Source organism: Leptomonas pyrrhocoris (genome assembly GCF_001293395.1).
Source record: "Leptomonas pyrrhocoris isolate H10 chromosome Unknown, whole genome shotgun sequence".
Classification (NCBI taxonomy): Eukaryota; Euglenozoa; class Kinetoplastea; order Trypanosomatida; family Trypanosomatidae; genus Leptomonas; species Leptomonas pyrrhocoris.
Window position 1 is genome coordinate 371,786 of NW_015438358.1, and position 16,008 is coordinate 387,793.

General features: G+C 56.8%; 5 protein-coding genes across 9 annotated transcripts; all 5 read left to right on the plus strand.

The window, feature by feature from the left end:
• Nucleotides 1-330: 330 nt before the first annotated feature.
• On the plus strand, nt 331-5,673 carry ABB37_01159 (hypothetical protein; the record flags this gene model as incomplete). The annotated part of the gene is made up of 1 exon (XM_015797558.1): nt 331-5,673. The coding sequence occupies exon 1, from the start codon at nt 541-543 to the stop codon at nt 5,671-5,673; it is 5,133 nt and encodes a 1,710-aa protein (XP_015663078.1). The 5' UTR covers nt 331-540.
• A 762-nt stretch (nt 5,674-6,435) lies between these two features.
• Nucleotides 6,436-8,824, plus strand: ABB37_01160 (putative mitochondrial kinetoplast polyadenylation/uridylation factor 2; the record flags this gene model as incomplete). Of its 3 annotated transcripts, none has more annotated exons than XM_015797559.1 (1): nt 6,436-8,824. In XM_015797559.1, exon 1 carries the CDS (start codon nt 6,524-6,526, stop codon nt 8,822-8,824), a length of 2,301 nt encoding a protein of 766 aa, XP_015663079.1. In that variant the 5' UTR covers nt 6,436-6,523. The 3 variants fall into 3 exon arrangements, with proteins under 3 accessions (XP_015663079.1, XP_015663080.1, XP_015663081.1); XM_015797560.1 differs by having other exon boundaries at nt 6,479-8,824; XM_015797561.1 differs by having other exon boundaries at nt 6,497-8,824.
• Nucleotides 8,825-9,251: 427 nt separating this feature from the next.
• ABB37_01161 (hypothetical protein) lies at nt 9,252-10,488 on the plus strand (the record flags this gene model as incomplete). Of its 2 annotated transcripts, none has more annotated exons than XM_015797562.1 (1): nt 9,252-10,488. In XM_015797562.1, the coding sequence occupies exon 1, from the start codon at nt 9,622-9,624 to the stop codon at nt 10,486-10,488; it is 867 nt and encodes a 288-aa protein (XP_015663082.1). In that variant the 5' UTR covers nt 9,252-9,621. The 2 variants fall into 2 exon arrangements, with proteins under 2 accessions (XP_015663082.1, XP_015663083.1); XM_015797563.1 differs by having other exon boundaries at nt 9,255-10,488.
• A 683-nt stretch (nt 10,489-11,171) lies between these two features.
• On the plus strand, nt 11,172-13,104 carry ABB37_01162 (long chain polyunsaturated fatty acid elongation enzyme-like protein; the record flags this gene model as incomplete). Of its 2 annotated transcripts, none has more annotated exons than XM_015797564.1 (1): nt 11,172-13,104. In XM_015797564.1, exon 1 carries the CDS (start codon nt 11,944-11,946, stop codon nt 13,102-13,104), a length of 1,161 nt encoding a protein of 386 aa, XP_015663084.1. In that variant the 5' UTR covers nt 11,172-11,943. The 2 variants fall into 2 exon arrangements, with proteins under 2 accessions (XP_015663084.1, XP_015663085.1); XM_015797565.1 differs by having other exon boundaries at nt 11,188-13,104.
• A 1,445-nt stretch (nt 13,105-14,549) lies between these two features.
• On the plus strand, nt 14,550-15,867 carry ABB37_01163 (hypothetical protein; the record flags this gene model as incomplete). The annotated part of the gene is made up of 1 exon (XM_015797566.1): nt 14,550-15,867. The coding sequence occupies exon 1, from the start codon at nt 14,695-14,697 to the stop codon at nt 15,865-15,867; it is 1,173 nt and encodes a 390-aa protein (XP_015663086.1). The 5' UTR covers nt 14,550-14,694.
• Between the last annotated feature and the right edge of the window lie 141 nt (nt 15,868-16,008).

The following is a 16,008-nucleotide window of genomic DNA, read 5'->3' on the forward strand; positions in this document are numbered from 1 at the left end:
ATGGACGTTGTTCTTGCTTCTTTCGGGGGTTTTATTCCTTGTCTAGCGGTAACCTACAACTGTAGTTTATAAAACAACGGTAGCGAAAGAAGAATCACTTCACCTGTGTGACAATGTTCTACGAAGCCATTTGAATTCACGCCTGCATTGCATTCGATTCTCTCCTTGGCTCTCTGCCTGCTGAAGCACTGCTGCACGTCGCGTATTCGCCACTCAAAAGACTTCCTTCGCTCATTCTCCCGCTTTTTTGTTCCCTTTTCCGGGTGTTTGATTCACGTTTGTTTGCACGTTGCTCGGCTTCGTTCTTCTCCTTCATCGTGCGTGCCTCGAAGGAGTGTGGAGCAACGCATTCAGCACTTTAGATCGTCCATTTTGCCTTATTAGTGTTATTATTGATAGAGTTGGACATACAGAAACCTGCGCGTGTGCACACCGCAGCGACTGCAACGCCCTTGTACGTATCTGAGCGAGGAAGAAAAGCTCCTTTGCCTTTGCTTTTGCTAAATTGCGCCTATACGCCAAAAAAAAAAACCCTCACACATGGCCGATGAGAAAGTTCCACGTTTCTTGCAGCAGACGACGTCGCAGCTGCTGCACCAGCAAGAGGCACTGCGGAAGCGGCGGGAGATGCTGGAGCGCGAGAGCACAAAGCCGCCCGTCATGCGCTTCGGCACCAACAGCCCGCCACGCAGCCACAGCCGTCACGGCAGGTCACCGGTGCCGCTGTCGACGTCCGTCCAGTCTACGCCGCCGCGAGGCGACAACGTCCATCGGGAACTGCACTGGAGCCGCGCCGACGAGGAGTCCCTCGCAGAACGTGTGCCGATGCGCTTCTCCATGACCTTTCGTCCTGCCCCGACCCCGGTGGTTGCCGGCCGACCGCGATCGGCAACGGGGCTGCTCATTCCTCCCTCGCCCAGCCTTCGTGAGGTGAACACGTTGGACCAAGTGAGTTCGGTGCGGCGCAAGGCGGCCCGAGATGCGTCGATGCCGCGCACGGTGTCGCCCCACTCTCCAGCACCGCAGCGGACACGCGCAGAAGAGCACGGTTTGGCCGCGGAAACCAACAGCAGTAGCGACGCTTCAATGCAGCACAACGCACCCGTTCCAGCGCAAACCCCCGTTCCAGAAAAGCAGGCACCGAGCACGACGGGTGTAGAATCAACCAACGCGTGCACAGCTGACAGCGCAGATGCAGAACCAGACGCTGAGCGCGAGGTGCCGCGTGCGGGAGGACGGCAATTCTTACCAATACCTCCGCCGTTCCCTACGGCGAGCAACACAGCAGAGAAGAAGACGTCCAATGAATCGGCAGAAAGCGGCAGTGACGCTGACGCCGCGGGCATCGTCGGCTTCTCCAACACCTTCGCGGTGCCTCGCTTCACCTCGACCACCCCGTTGGCAAGAGGGCGCCACGAGAGAGCAGCACCGCCGGCAGAGGAGAGGGAAGAGGAAGAGGAAGAGGGCGTGAGCACGCCCGGCCGACCGGCGGTGGGAGAGTTCCGCACGCCGCGCCCCGTCACGCGTATGTCCACCTCTCTCACCCCTGTCGTGCGTGACACGGCAACGCAGGCCACCTCTGCTGTCATCGAGGACGCGGATCCACAGAACGTCAGCGCGGACAAGAACCACGAGGACGAGGCCGAAGAGATCGTGTCGCCGTATAATCTTGCTGACGACGGCGCGCGCGATGAGGCTTCCCCTGTTCCCACTCCGTCTCAGATCATTGCCAGCCTCGAGGCGTCTGCAGAGAAGCGTCGCGGGGCTCAAGCAACCCCTGCGATGTCGCGCGACCACGAGGAAGGGAAGCAGGAGAACGCAGAGAGCGTGGCGCGAAAGGAGCGTGAAAAACGAGATGACGGGTCGGCGTCGCCGACGAACAACGCCTCTGCGTCGCGGTCGATGGAGCTGCGCACGCCATCGCCGACGCGCGGCACCAAGGTCAGTCCCACCCCGACCTCCCAGGACCTCATTCAAAGCGTGCAGGCCTCGGCGAATCGCCGCCCCTGCGGATGTGAGCGCCCGACACCGTCGCCAGAGCACTCGCAGCATCATCGTCGCACAACACCGTCGCGTCCCACCACTTCGCCGCCGCCCACGCCTGTCCCGCTGTCCGACAAACCCATGACCGAGTTCGACTCCCTTCATCACAAGTGCTGTGACCGGCCCACCCCTGTCTCCCTCTCCTCCCAACCTGCTGGCGGGGACGCGCGTGTGACCGCCGCGCCATCTGCCTCGCCGTGGCCCACGACAGAGAACATCGTCAGCAGCATCTTGGCCGGCGCGCAGGACGGACAGCGCCGCGCCAGGGAGGTGGCCGACGACGTGCACGAGGAGGATGGCGACGTCTCTGAGAGGTTCTCCAACGAGGAGGGCGTTCTCGAACAGCGTGAGGCAGGTGCGGAGTTGTTAACTTCGCCAACTGTCCCACCGCCGTCGTCGTATCCACCGCAGGAGATGAACGAGGAGGAAACGACGGCAGTCGAGACGTCGACGTCACCTCTGAGCGTGGCCACGCACACCCCATCGCCTGTGCCGACGGAGCGGCAGTACGGGGAGAGCGTGCTCGCCTCTGCCGAACGGCGCCGCTGTGGGCGGCCGACGCCCAGTGAGCGCGAGGTGTCTCCCACTCATCGTCAACCCCATCCGCGTTCTACCACGGACGAGGCAGGAGAAGGAAAAGGCACAAGCGCCTCCCCGCAGCTGTCGGCGCAGCATCTCCTGGACAGCCTGGACGTCTCCCTCGGCACAGGCAACGCGCGCGAGAAGCCCGCCGAACGGGTGACTGCAGTGGGGGGAGAAGAAGAAGAGGGGGTGGGGCGCCGTGCACGAGACGTCACCTCGAAGGACAATGCGACAGGCAATGAAGTCTCGCCACATAGAGGCAAACGCACCTTCTCGCCGACGCCGACGCGGCAGCACGTCATGGCGAGCCTGCAGGCCTCTGCTGAGAAGCGCACTCGGTCGACCGCCGTGGCGATGTCCAAAGCGTCGGGCGACACGAGCCTTAACGGCAGCCGCACCACCGGCGTCTCGCCCATCTCGAACCCCTTCCAGTCACCCGTCCTGACGCCGCAGAACGTGAAGGACAGCGTGCAGAAGCTGATGGGCGACAAGCAGCAGCAGACTCGTTCCGACGCGCAGGCCCCACGGCGGCCGTGGGGAGAGAGTGGTCCGAGCACGAGTGAGGCGAACGGCAACTCCTCCGCCTCACCCGTTGTGACGGCGGAGGACGTGGATATGAGTTTGGCCGCCCTCGAGCACGATCAGCGTCGCCAGTCGCGCTCTACTCGCGTCGAACGGGACTTCAATCGGCCCTCCCCCGCGTCACTCTCTGGCAACGGGGCGAAGAGTGGCGCTGCGGTAGAGAGCGAAACCTCAGTTTCTCAGCAGGCCGCCGCGCCGCAGCAGCCCATGGTCGAGTCTCCTGCCTTGTCTGACGTCGCTGCCCAGTCCGCCATGTTCTTTGATTGCGTCAGTGTCCCCATTACCCCCGCTGTGCCTGCAATCGAAACGGTGGCTGCTACTCGGTCCACGGCCACGACTGTGGCGATGGTGACGAACGTCGCGGCAAGCACGTCACACGTGCCGGCTCAGTTTCTCGCGCTGCAGCGCGAGATTTCGGCTATTGAGCAGGGCCGCAGCCGCACCCGCACACCCCCTCCCCTCCACGCCTATGAGGCGAGTACCCCCCTTCCGCCACCGGCATCGCCGATTGGGGGAGCGAAGGGAGAGGAGGACACGCCTCGGGTTGAGGCCTCGACGGAGCTGGCGATTACTTCGCCGGATGACGTTGCGAACGACGCAGTGGCACCGGCAGAGCAGGGTCGTCGCAGCAGTCTGGTGTTGGTGCAGCCCACCCGTGGCCACCAAGCCCTCATTCAGCACCCCCACAAGCCGGCCCCAGTGGTGCCCCCGCCGACGATCAGCCCAGTTCAGGTGCCCCGCACGCCCACACCGCCTCCGCGTCCCCCGCAAATTGCGTCTGACCAACGGGAGTGCCTACCGGGAAGCCTCAAGAAAAATGCGCTGCCGAGCGAGGAAAGTGGAGAATCGCCGCTGCCCAGGCCGGTCTCGCTGCGGTCGCAGGTCGCCTTACCAAAGCAGCCGCTGCCGCAGCCAACGGTGCATCACTCGCGCAGCCCTGCTCCGGCGTGGCGGGTGGCTGCTGCAGCGGAGCGCCCCACCGCGTCCTTCCGTGAAGGATACATCCATCCACACCAAGAAGCGGAGGAGGAGCAGCGTGTTGCGCAGATTCGCCACGGCCACAGCGCTGTTACGGCCACGGCTGCGACCGCTGTGGACAATGACACCAACAGCGGCACACAAGAGGAGGATCTCTTCGACTCCCGGAACGACTGGATGGACCTCGTGGAGCCACTGCGGCCACACACCATCACGGTGTCGCCACAGGGTGGGGCCGTGGTGTACACGACACACGCGCTACACGACACCGAAGAGGTAAACAAGAGCAGCAGCAGTAGCAGCAGCGAGCTCGATGCGCAGAAGCAGCCGACGGGTTCGCCTTCACCGTTGTCTCGCAAACGCAGTCGCAGCGCACGCACGCCACCGATCAGCGCGACAAGAGCTCCTCGTACGGCGGCGGCGGCCTCCGTTAGGACTCCCGCGAGCGTGGCGCTCACGATGGACGACGGCGTCTCCACGGACGGAAGATCGTCCGATTTGCTGACCCACACGCCCAACGCGCACGTCTCGCAGACGCCTCGCAGCTCCACGAGAGGGCGGCGGAGTCAGGCGGAGGAGCTCATGGCGATGCTGCCCACCGATGTGGCTGCTGAGGTGGCTCGCATGTCGGGGGCGGAGGAGGAGGAGGCGGACGCCGCAGCGGAGAGAACGTCCGCTACACAGCCGTCGACGGGATCGCCTGCAAGCCGGCGCAGCGGCCTCTCCGAAGATGAATCGACCTCTCCGCAGCTGTCGACCATCTCTCAGCGCGTCTCGCAGCGGCCGCCACGGGTGCATCGCGGCCGTGACTACTACATCGAGTACCTGGAGGGCATCGCTCGATCAAGCGCCAAGAAGACGCGGGCGGTGGCAGCACGTCGCATGCAAAAGGCGATCGCGATGGATCTCGAGACGGCAGAGCGGCCACACTGGCACACAACGGATCCCGTGGGGCCGTCTTCGAAGGGAGCGAAAGCCGCACACGTTGCCGCAACCTCTCCGGCGCATCGCCGCCGCGGCTCCCTGTCCGCCACCGCCCCCTCAGAGTCTCCTTACGCTTCTTCAGATGTGATGCTGTCACCCATGACGCCCACACCAGTGCAGGGCGGGCGACAAGGACGGTCGGTGCTGAGGGTGTCGACTCGCCTGTCGACGGAGCTGCAGCAGGCTCTGCTCCGCGATGTAGCCGCAACAGAGGATCAAAAGGGCAACCCTCGAAGGACCGCAGCAACGCCACCGGTTGCAAACAAGACGGCAAAGACGCCTGCTGCGGCTGCTTCGCCGCAGCGCGGCAGTCGGGCAAAAGCAGATCGTTCATCTCCAACAGCATCCCACGCGCCCACTGCCACCAAGACAGAACTAGCGAAGAAGGCGAAGAAGGCAAAGAAGGCGCACAGCAACCGTGGAAAGAAGACGGTACGTAAGTTTGTGACGGCGAAATCGCTGAGATTGGTGAAGCGCAGGCCTCAGTCTGCTAAAAAGCGTTAGCAGCTGCTCAGACTATCGCGACTGTTCTCGTTTTGCCTCTTCAGGTTCCATACATACATAGAGTGATAGAGAAATGGCGAGACAGAGAGAGATAGTGATGTAAGACGTGCGTCGCAGCTGCGTATTCTTCTCTGGTATTGGTGGTGGTGAAGGAGGCCGTTTCTGTCGTTCCTCAAATCCCCTTTTTTTTTAGATCGACTTAATTTACACTTTTGTTTTTGATTCCTTCCCTTGTGGCCATCGCAAAACCGCAGAGGGAGAGAAAGAAAAATAAAGCTCGTTGGATTTTTTTCCCCTAGAGGCAAGGCGCTTGTGCAGCGATTGATTATTGAGCGATATATTTCTGTTTCCCCCCGTTTGTTCTTGGACGTTAGATTCATACAGTGCCTTTTTTTTTACACTGAAGTCAATATAATCGGAACACAGACAGCTACAAGTACACAGACCGCGGTGTGTACGCGTGTGCGCGCACGATTTTTCGTCCAAGGCAAGGGGGACACACATGGCTTGTGCTGTTGCCGGTGTCTAAGTCCTTCATTCAAGCTAGTAGAGACTGTGCGTAGAGGAAACCTTTCCTATTTCTGCGGAATAACCGTGGCGCTTCAAGCAAGAAGCATGGCCTATTGTGTCTACGTCGTCGTCGCCGTTTTTTTTGTTTATTTTTCGTTGCAATACGTCGAAGACATTCCTCTCGTCTTTTCGTATCTTCCGTCTTCATTTTCGCAACGCCTGCTTGGGGCGAAACACGCGCGCGAACATCACAGTTTCTCCATTCTTTCTTTTCACCCCAAATTTCAACTACTTGAGCACACGTCCGTCGTACAGAAAACTCACAAAAGAATTTAAAAAAATGCCAGCGCTGTTCTTCATCGCGCGCTTTCTGCCGGTGCTGCCAGCCGGCTCACCAGCATACACACATATTCACCGCTTATGCACCAGCGGAGCCGCACCGCAGCAGCCGGCACCGACGCAGCCCGCAGCGGGTGGTGCGGTAGGCATTGCTGCAGCAGCCTCATCCGCGTCGGCGCGCACCTCTCCCACCCCCTTCGACCTCGGACTCAACTTTGCAACGATGGACTTCGAGGCCGTCGCAAGGGCAACGCACACCGCCATTGCCCGCGAACGCGGCGTCGGCGTCTCGGCGCTGAGCTCGCAGCGGGACCAAGAGTTTGACGCCAAGCTGGAGCGGCAGGGTGAGCAAAGCACGGTGCAGCGCGTTAATCCGCTACCCGTGGTGTCTCCCGTGCCACAAACAGCGCCGAATGTCGGTTTTAGCACGTCGTATCACAACAACGTAGCACAAACTACTATCGCTGCTGCTGCTGGTGGTGGTCGTGGATTTGCTCGTGAGAGCCCGGTGACAGCAACTGCATCGCGTAGGGGAAACGGGAGCAGCGCACACTACTCTCTGCACGACATGCTGAAAGACTGCATGATGGACGGAAACTGGGCGAAGGCCTATAAGCTCTTCACCAACGCCGTAAACCAGGCGTGCCGTCAGGTGTTGATCCCAACCAGCCGCGGCCGTGCAGGATCTGGAGCAGCCTTTCCAGCTCAAACGTCGTCGACGAGTGAACAGGTGGACCCTGCACGGGAGGCGGAGTGTTTTGCGGCGTTGAAGAAGATGCTGGTAGCCCTGCCACCCGCCACGTCGGCGCGCCGTATCAACATCAATAACCTGCGCGGCATCGCGCGCTGGAATGGTGCGCACTACTACATGCTGTGGAAGTGTCTTTTAGAGGCTGGCCGTCTGGAGGAGGTGCTGAAGGTGTGGTCTGTCATGCAGCAAATCGGCTTTGCGGGGTACCAAATGGAAGAGAAAACTGGCAACACCCTCATGGCGTTGTTGCGGCGCACGTCGCGCACGTTGGAGCAGGCGACCACGCAAATGGTGTCCTCCACGGTTCGCAGCGCGGAGAACTTCACGGCGCGCGTTGAGCGGGAGAAGGAGATTCGACGTCAGCTCGTGAAGGATCTGGAGCAGGTGGCGACCACGCGTCATTTCCACCTCATTGGGTCAAATAGGCGTACGGCGGAGAGCATTCGCATTGCTGAGGCACTGCAACGCGTGGATGATGAAGGAGAAGATCCAGGTGACGCGGACGGCGCCACTGCCGCTGCGTCAGTCGATCCGGAAGAATCCGTTATTGCGGTGGGCGACTTCAACGGGCTGCTGCGCCGCTCCCGCGCTATGGAGTCATCGCAGCGGGTGTTACGCATGATGGCGAAGTTAAACCTCGAAATGGAGTCGTCGACCTTTGCCAGTCTCATCGCGTCTCTGCACAATCCACAGTACGTGTTGGAAGGGCACACCGCGGAGGAGCTGCAGTCACACGTCCCTGCCAACTCGCCGCCTTCGCACCACGGCACGAACGAATCGACAAACGCGACAGCAGCAACATCTCTCTCCGAGCGAGGTGATGCGGCGGACAAAGTGGAGGGCAACGCGGACACGAAATCGCAGTACGAGGCATACAAGCAGGAGCGCGTAGAGACGGCGCTGCGGTGGTTTTTTCAGTGTCCGAAGCCGCGCCGCGATGCGGATGTGTACAACGAACTTCTTTACCTCCTGCGTGCCAAGTCGCACTGGAAAGACTTCGACAGGGCGCTCGTGGAGCTCCGTGGCAACGCGGTGGTGTCGCCAGACGAGTGGCCGGAGACAACACCCGAGAGAAGTTCACCGGCGGTGTTGCCCGGCTGCGTGTCAGCGGCAGCGACGTCTGCAGGCGCTTCTCCTTCCTCGTTGCAACCGCCTCCACCAACGGATGCCTCTCCCGTTATCTTGCCTCCAAGGTGGGCTACTCCACCAAACGGCAAGACCTATGAGCTGCTCATCCAACGTGCGCGCTACGTGCACCAGTGGGACGTCATGTGGGCCCTCTACGAAGAGATGGTGTCCGGCCGTGTACGCGGCACGACTCGGTTGTATGAGGTGCTGCTGAGCGAGGCGTATCGTCACCCCCCGCGCACATTGCACGGTGTCATGGTGAAAGGCAGTGGCGATGGCGAGTCGTGCGAGTCCTCAGAGGTGCTTTTACGTCTCTACGAGGAGCTGCGTCGCAACGGTGGCGATGTTCATTCCTTGAAGGGCGTGATGAGTGTTGTGAATGCGTGGAGTAAGTCTCGCGCAAAGATGAACCGCTGGGAATGAACGCGACGCTAGTGAAACGTGCAGTTGTCCCTCGCTGGGCAGAATCAGTATGCGTACTGCGTAGCGGTCTGCTGGTGGGTGTCAGCAAAACCCGATTCCTGTTTTGTTTTCGTTTTCTTTTTATTTTGCTTCACTAGCGACTTTTCTTAATGTTATTGTGCCCTGCGACACCTGGTTTTCTTTGAGGCTTCTCTTCCCTCTCAAAAGAACAGAGTTTAACAATAACGCTAGAAATATGTCGGCTGCCATCTTCAATTCATTGGTGGATTTTCCCTGTATGCGCGGCCACATTGTGTAGCGTTGCACTCCGCTCTTTAACGCTCTCTCAAATTTCCTTCACCCCCGCTGCTCCTTCCTTTTTGTCTCTGGTTTGCTTTTCCTTTTCTTGTTTTGTTTTTGTGGGGTGTTGCGTTGGTACGGTCGCACCAGCAGAATACCATCAACTATCGCACGATAGTGTCGTTGTTTCCGTATTCCATTCGGATTTCGCTTTCAGGCTGTTGTTGCCGTGTGCAGGTGAAGGAATTGTCCGCAATAGCGTCTGACCCAACACGAAGCTGATCACCAAAGTACTCCATTAATAACAATAATCTTTTGGCCGCCTTTTTTCACCGTCAGTGCCTTCTTCATTTCTGTCTTATCTCACTTACCAAAATATTCCGCCACTTTAACCCAAACGTACTGTTTTCTTTTTTGTGTGGGTGCCCAACAAAGGTGTAACGCTTCTTCCATTGCTGTTGTTTTGTTCCCCTTCCTCTATTCATTACCTCAAAAAAAAAAACCCATTTTAAGCCACCATGTCAGCTGCGCAGCACTCGCTGAACCTTGACAAGTCGCTCTACTCCCACTACTATCACTGCGTGCTCTCTGACATTCCATTTCACACGGCAGTGGCCGAGATTGCGCCGCATGTCGTCCCCAAGCCAGAGTCAGATGTGGTGAGGAAATTGACGGCGGCTGGGTGCCGTATCGTACCACACCAGCTGCACGTGTACAAGGAACCCCTTGACGCGAAGTTCGGCTACGTCTCCTTCTTCATTCACCAGCTGCCCAAGTCCACCGCCTCCGCGGCGGAGATCCATCAGCTGATGCTGGAGTGGATTGACATCGATTTGGCTACGCAGCTGCAGTCGGTGAAGTGCAAGGTGCAACTCGCACAGCCACCGGAGTGTCACTCCTCAGAGCCGTTTTTGAATGCCCTCCAAGAGAAGTGCCCGCTGCTCGATCCCGGCACGAATACGGACACGAAGCGGCTGGAGACATTTCTCCTGACCCGGGTGCGCTTCGGTGACCTGTGCGAGAACGCATCGATTAACGATGTCTGCGAGGCACAGCGGAAAAGTACCGCCAGTCCTTCAACGACAGAGGAAGACGAGCAGAGGAAAGCGCAAGAGGAGAGGGAGGAGAAGGATGCCGAAGAAAACGGTGGTTACCTCCCGCCCCGTCACTCCGTCAGGGAGCACGTGTGGAAGTGCGTAGGGACCTTCTCTCCGAGCTCCCTCTCGCCGAAGGAGCTCGTGTGGCTCAAGAAGCAGCTGCCGTCCTTCCCCCCGCTGCTCATCACGGACAACAACATGGCGTCTGCTCACTGCGATGATGCGAAGCTGAAGCAGTTCTTCACGGCCAATCTCGCTCCTCTTATCGCTGTAGAGAAGGAGGCGTAACGCATCGTATGTGGGAAATCGACTTTCGAGTGGTGTTGTTGTGTTGGCAGCTGCGTGGACTGCGATCGCAGCGCTGCAGTTGAGTCGACGCAGGCGGCGTCGGAGTCACTCCACATCTACCACGAGCTTGTCGTTTTGCCTGAGGAGAATAGTTTCTTGCGGTCGTGCTTTCAAGAGTATGGTCTTATTTGGGTGTGTTTTGTATGTTTTGTGTGAGGGAGCGTGTGTGTGTGTGATTCCACGACGTTTTTGAAGCGTGTATCGTCGTGCTCCGTAGAGTAACTCGAACATGTCCTACTCACTCCGGGTTTTAGTCCATAAGTTTCTTTTTGTGGTGCGTGTTCCTATGCGTTGAGACTTTTTTGCCCTCGTACAACGCGTGGCCGTCGCCTTACTTTCTGTTCCTCGCAATCGAAGCACCGTAAGAACGTGCATACAATCGTGGATCGCGGTAAACGTGTTACACTCTTTCAATGCGTTTTGTTGCCGACGACATCGCCGTGCTTGCCACCAACTTGGTATATATGGTTAGGAATAACAATAAAAGAGAGTTCTTTGTTCGCGGCCGCTTTCTTTGTTTCTTCCTCGCGGTAACGACCAACTGCTCTTCTCTCTCTCTCTCTTCCCGTGCTTTGTGTACCCGAATATGAATGGCTTTCTTTGTTTTCTCTTTTTCCTCTTTCAGCGCATCATCACAGAAGACATTCACACACCATTCCGTTTCCTCGCACCGCTCGTTTTCGTACGTTCGACTTTTTGAAGGAAAACAAAACGTTACCAGTTTGTGCACGACGAGGTCTAACATATCGAGTCGAATCGTACGCGGCCACTGAAGTCGAGTCCAACGCGGCGGTTCCTCTAAGGAATTATATCCGGGTCGGACTTGTCAACGGGTCCGGTCGCAACGAAAGAGGACAGCTCAGATATCTAATAAAAAGAAATAATAATACCGGGAAAAAAAAGACGGTGTCTCTTTTTTTTTTAATTTGATATTCTACTCACCTGACAACCTCACAAATAAGCGCTAGCACTTCTTTTCGCGGTCCGTACCCCTTCACCTTTTTATATACGCAAAAGTTGTTGTTAGCTGGGGCACGCTGGTCCGACAAGTAATAAGAAGTAATCAATTTTTTGTTCTCTCGAAAGATAGAACGGCAGAAGGTAGGCGGCGATAAACTTGTTTGAAGCAGTTTGCTTGCGCGTTATTATTATTATTATTATTATTACCGGAACGACGAAACGGTAGCGGGGAATAATTAAAAGGGAAAAACCATTTGAGGATAGGAAAGAAGCCCGAGTGGTTCTTGCCTCTTCGCGGTTTCTCTGTAAGTAAATTATATACGTATTACTGACTTCTTTCTTCATTTCAATTTCGAGCCGTCGAGCTGGTCCGCAGCCACTTGTCACAGGCGTTCTTTTTTTTGTGCCGTTAACATTTCGATTTTATAGCCCATTATGTTTTCGATTGAGACGGCGGAGCAGGTCGCGGCGGCGTTGGAGCTGCCCGACTGGGTGCTGGAGAAGTCCGCCGCGTGGACCTACGCCTGTTTCGGCTTCTTCGGCGATTCGTTCGAGGACATCGTCAAGACACGCTTCCCGGAGCCGTACGCGGCGGCGCAGCAGTGGGTGCACGTCAACCAGCACCCCTTTGCCAAACGCCTGCCTTACTTGAACCCCTGGCACTGCATCGCCTCCATTCTGGGGTACTTCGCCGTGATTGTGACGTTTCGCCTGTTTGGTCGCTTCCTTGGGAAGTGTACCTGCCGCAATTTGGGTCTCTTCCACAATCTCGGCCTCCACCTTCTCTCCCTCTACATGAGCGTGGGCTTGATGGTCAGCGCGCGCGCGGCGGGATACACGGTGTGGAACAACGCCGCCGGTACTTCCCGCGCGGAGTGGCGCATCGCCAAGCTGATCTGGCTCTTCTATGTGTCGAAAGTGGTGGAGTGGGTGGACACGTTGATCATGCTGCTGAAGCAAAATTATCACCAGGTGAGCTTCCTGCATATCTACCACCACGCCACGATCTTCGCGATGTGGTGGCTGGCCTCCATGAAGGCGCCCGGTGGAGAGGCGTACTACAGCGCCATGGTGAACTCCGCCATCCACGTCGTGATGTACGGCTACTACTTCCTGACGTTGCTGTTTCCATCTGGCGCCGTACGCAGCGTGCTGAATAGGTTCAAGTTTGTCATCACGAAGGGACAGATGACGCAGTTCGCCTTCAACTGCATGCAATCCGCCTACGACCTTGTCCTGGTGCCACGCGCGCAGCTCAAGTACAGCGCTCCGCTGCTGCAGGCGCTCTTCTGGTACATGATCTCGCTGCTGGCGCTGTTTGGAAACTTCTTGATGAAGGGCAGCAAGAGGGCGCACCACCACACGCACCGCGCAGCGGCGGCGGAGCATTCGAGCGTGGCAGCCAAGGAGGCGTCGTTGAAGAAGACGGGCGAAGGCGACGCTGTGAAGGTCGGAATGACGAAGGTGCAGGTGAGGGAGCAGCAGAAGTTGAGCAAGCACAAGAACGGCACCAACGGTACGAGCGCGTCGCAGAAGACCGCGATTCACCCAAATGCTGCAACGCAAGCGAACGCGGAGCCGGTGTTCCGCCACTAATGCGCTGAGGCGGCATTCGGCAGAAATTACTCAGTGTACTTTGGCGTTTAATAATGACCGGCTCAATTGTATAAAGGTGCGTTCTCGCACTCACGCACGCCCTCGCAGGAACCTTCTAAAGGGTCTTTTCTGAAATCAACTCTTTTTCTGTGCCACCTTCTTCATCATGTCGACGGTATGTGGAGTGTAGGAACACAAGTCTGTTTTTTTTTTTTCTTCATGTTGTTGTTTACGATGTAACGGTGCGAATATGCACCGGCGTGAAGTATTTTGAGTGGGTGACATTCGCAAGAGATGATGAGATCGCGTTGAAGAAAACCTATCATCGAATTCCGTCGAACGTTTTTCTCTTTTTTTTTCTCTGTTCGACACACTCCCCAAAGGGTCGGCGACAAGAGAAACAACGTGGCCGCATCACCTTTCTTAATGTGCTCTCTCTCTCTCTTCAACTGGGCCCCTGTTTGCGCCTCGTGTGAATCTTTTCTCCCAACTCATCGACGCACATGCGATGCCTTCATTCTTTCTGCAGGCAATGCCTGTTTTTCTCTGCGTGCGTGTTTTTGCCTGGTGGCGTTCTTTTTATTTTTTTGTTTGCTGCACCGCGTCCATTTGTGTTTGCAGGACATTCCGTTGATACGTCGCAGTGCGGTAAGCTGTTGTTTGTTCCTTCGTGTTTATCTGAATAGTTTATTTTATTCCGGTAGGTAACGAAAAAACCGCAGCGTTGTTCATTGCACGGCATGTGTGCGAAATAAGGTGCCGCGTTCTTGTTTCCTGAAGACAATCAAAAAAGATCTGCCGCATGGGATCTTGTTGCTCGTGTCTTCAGCGACGCTCGCACGTTGGCGGCTTCCTTTCAAAGAAGGACTATAACTAAATCTTCTGACACGATTCCGTTGCCGTTTTTTGTGTTTTTTTTTTTCTGTTTGGGTGTTGTGCGTCTCGACATAAGTCCACGAGAAGAATACTAGAAGCAGTTCTCACGGGTGTGAATTTTCTTTTGTCGTTGTTTTTGGTATGTGTCTCGTGTGTTTTTCTTTTGTTCCGGTCAACTCCACATTTCCTGTATTGATTCTGACGTGAAACTAAGCTGTTCCTCTTTTTTCTTTTGTAGCTCCTCTTTCTCTCGTAGGAATATAGAAACTACTCGGTTCAAATGTATTTGCCTTCAGCAGTATCGTGCAGGTCTGCGAGGACGTCGCACTCTTCCGTTGGCAACCGTCTTTGTTTCCTCGTGCCGACGTCTTCGCGGAGCCACAGCGGAAAACGGAGCGCATTCATGCACACACGCCTCTTTGTCGAAGCGTTTGCGCAAACGTACGCTGCTGCGGAGCTGTCAGCGTCAATCCTTTCTCGTTCGCGCCACCGCCGCAAATCGCAGCGCGTTGCTCCAAATCTCTTCCTTTCTCCGCGGCTCACCAATGTTTTTTTTCTTCTTTTCTTCTAGTGTTCCGTTCAAATATTCAAAGAGACGCATAGACTCCTAGCACACCATGCATTCATAGTAACCCCTGTTCTCTGTTAAAGTCACGACACACACACACACACACACCTCTCTACACAAACAAACTGCTGTGCCTCTTTTATCGAATGAACTCTACCGGCATTGCAGGCCACAGTGCCGACGCGGAGTGGAGCCTCCACATTTACGACGCAGGGGAGCCGCCTTCTGCGACGGTACTTGCACTATGGCTCTTGCTGTCTCTCTGCGTGACGCTTTTGTTCCTCGTCGTTAGACCGGCCGCGACGCGACGAGTACGCGAGGATGCGGATAGCAGCGGAGAACCGAAACACACCCAGCCTGTCCAGCCGCAGGCAGACAGCGGTGTGTTCGCCGCGTACACGTTGCGACTGCTGGCCGCCGTGTGGACGCTGCCGCTCTACGACGTTGTGCACCGCACGTGTTGCTATCTACGTCTAACACCGTACATGCTAGCGCGCCACCGACTGCTGCCCTTAGGTGCATCTTTTCTCTCGGATGGGCTGTGGACGGAGTGGGTAAACTGGGCACGTTTGTACGTTCTCTGCGGCGCATCGCTTTCTTCTTCGTTCTCTACACCCACGGTAAACACCACAGCTGCAACTTCAAGCGAGGTCTGCAGCGGGTGGCAGCTGCCGCTAGCCGGGGTGTTGGACTATCATCAATATCCCGAGTACGCCGCACTGAACACGAGCCGGCTGCCGTTGGGCACGGAGGTCGCCCTGTACCATAGAATGAGTATCGAAGCACTCGTCATCACGGCGGTGACGGTGGTGCATCTGCACACCGTTTTCAACATGATTCATCACATTTTCTGTACTTCCTCTCGAAAGCTAAAATCTGCGGTAGACGCGGAAACGGTTTCTGCTGATGAGCACTCCGCTCCTCGCGCTGACCCGCCTCAAGAGACCTCTCACTTAGAAGGCGCCGCGCAAGCAACTCGTATAAACGGCACCTCGCAGTTAACCACGGCTCTCCGGCAAGCCGACACACCTGGGGACGACGCGTGGGTTGACAGCCCTGAAGCGCTGGCGGAGGAAGAGGCACGCCGTTTGGAAGACGCGAATTGTCAAGCAGGAGGTACGCATGCGGGTCATCACGCCGAGGTGGTCTTCTCGAATTCGCACACGACCCGCCTCCTCCAGCACTGCTGGCCATGCGCTGTGTCGGCTGCATACGCGGCGATGTACGCCTACGTCGGTGGGCTGCCCTTGTTGATGACGATGGTGTTTCCGTGCGCGATTGTTCTCACCTGCGTCGTGGCCATGCTTACGCCCACGTAGTTTCTCTGAATCGCCCATTTCACTCAGATTTAATCATCATCATCACCGTTACTCTCCAAAAGAAAGAAAGCAATAGAAAATTTATAGAGAATCCGTTAATAATTTTCATTTCTCTTGGGCAACCGTCCATGCTTGTTTGTT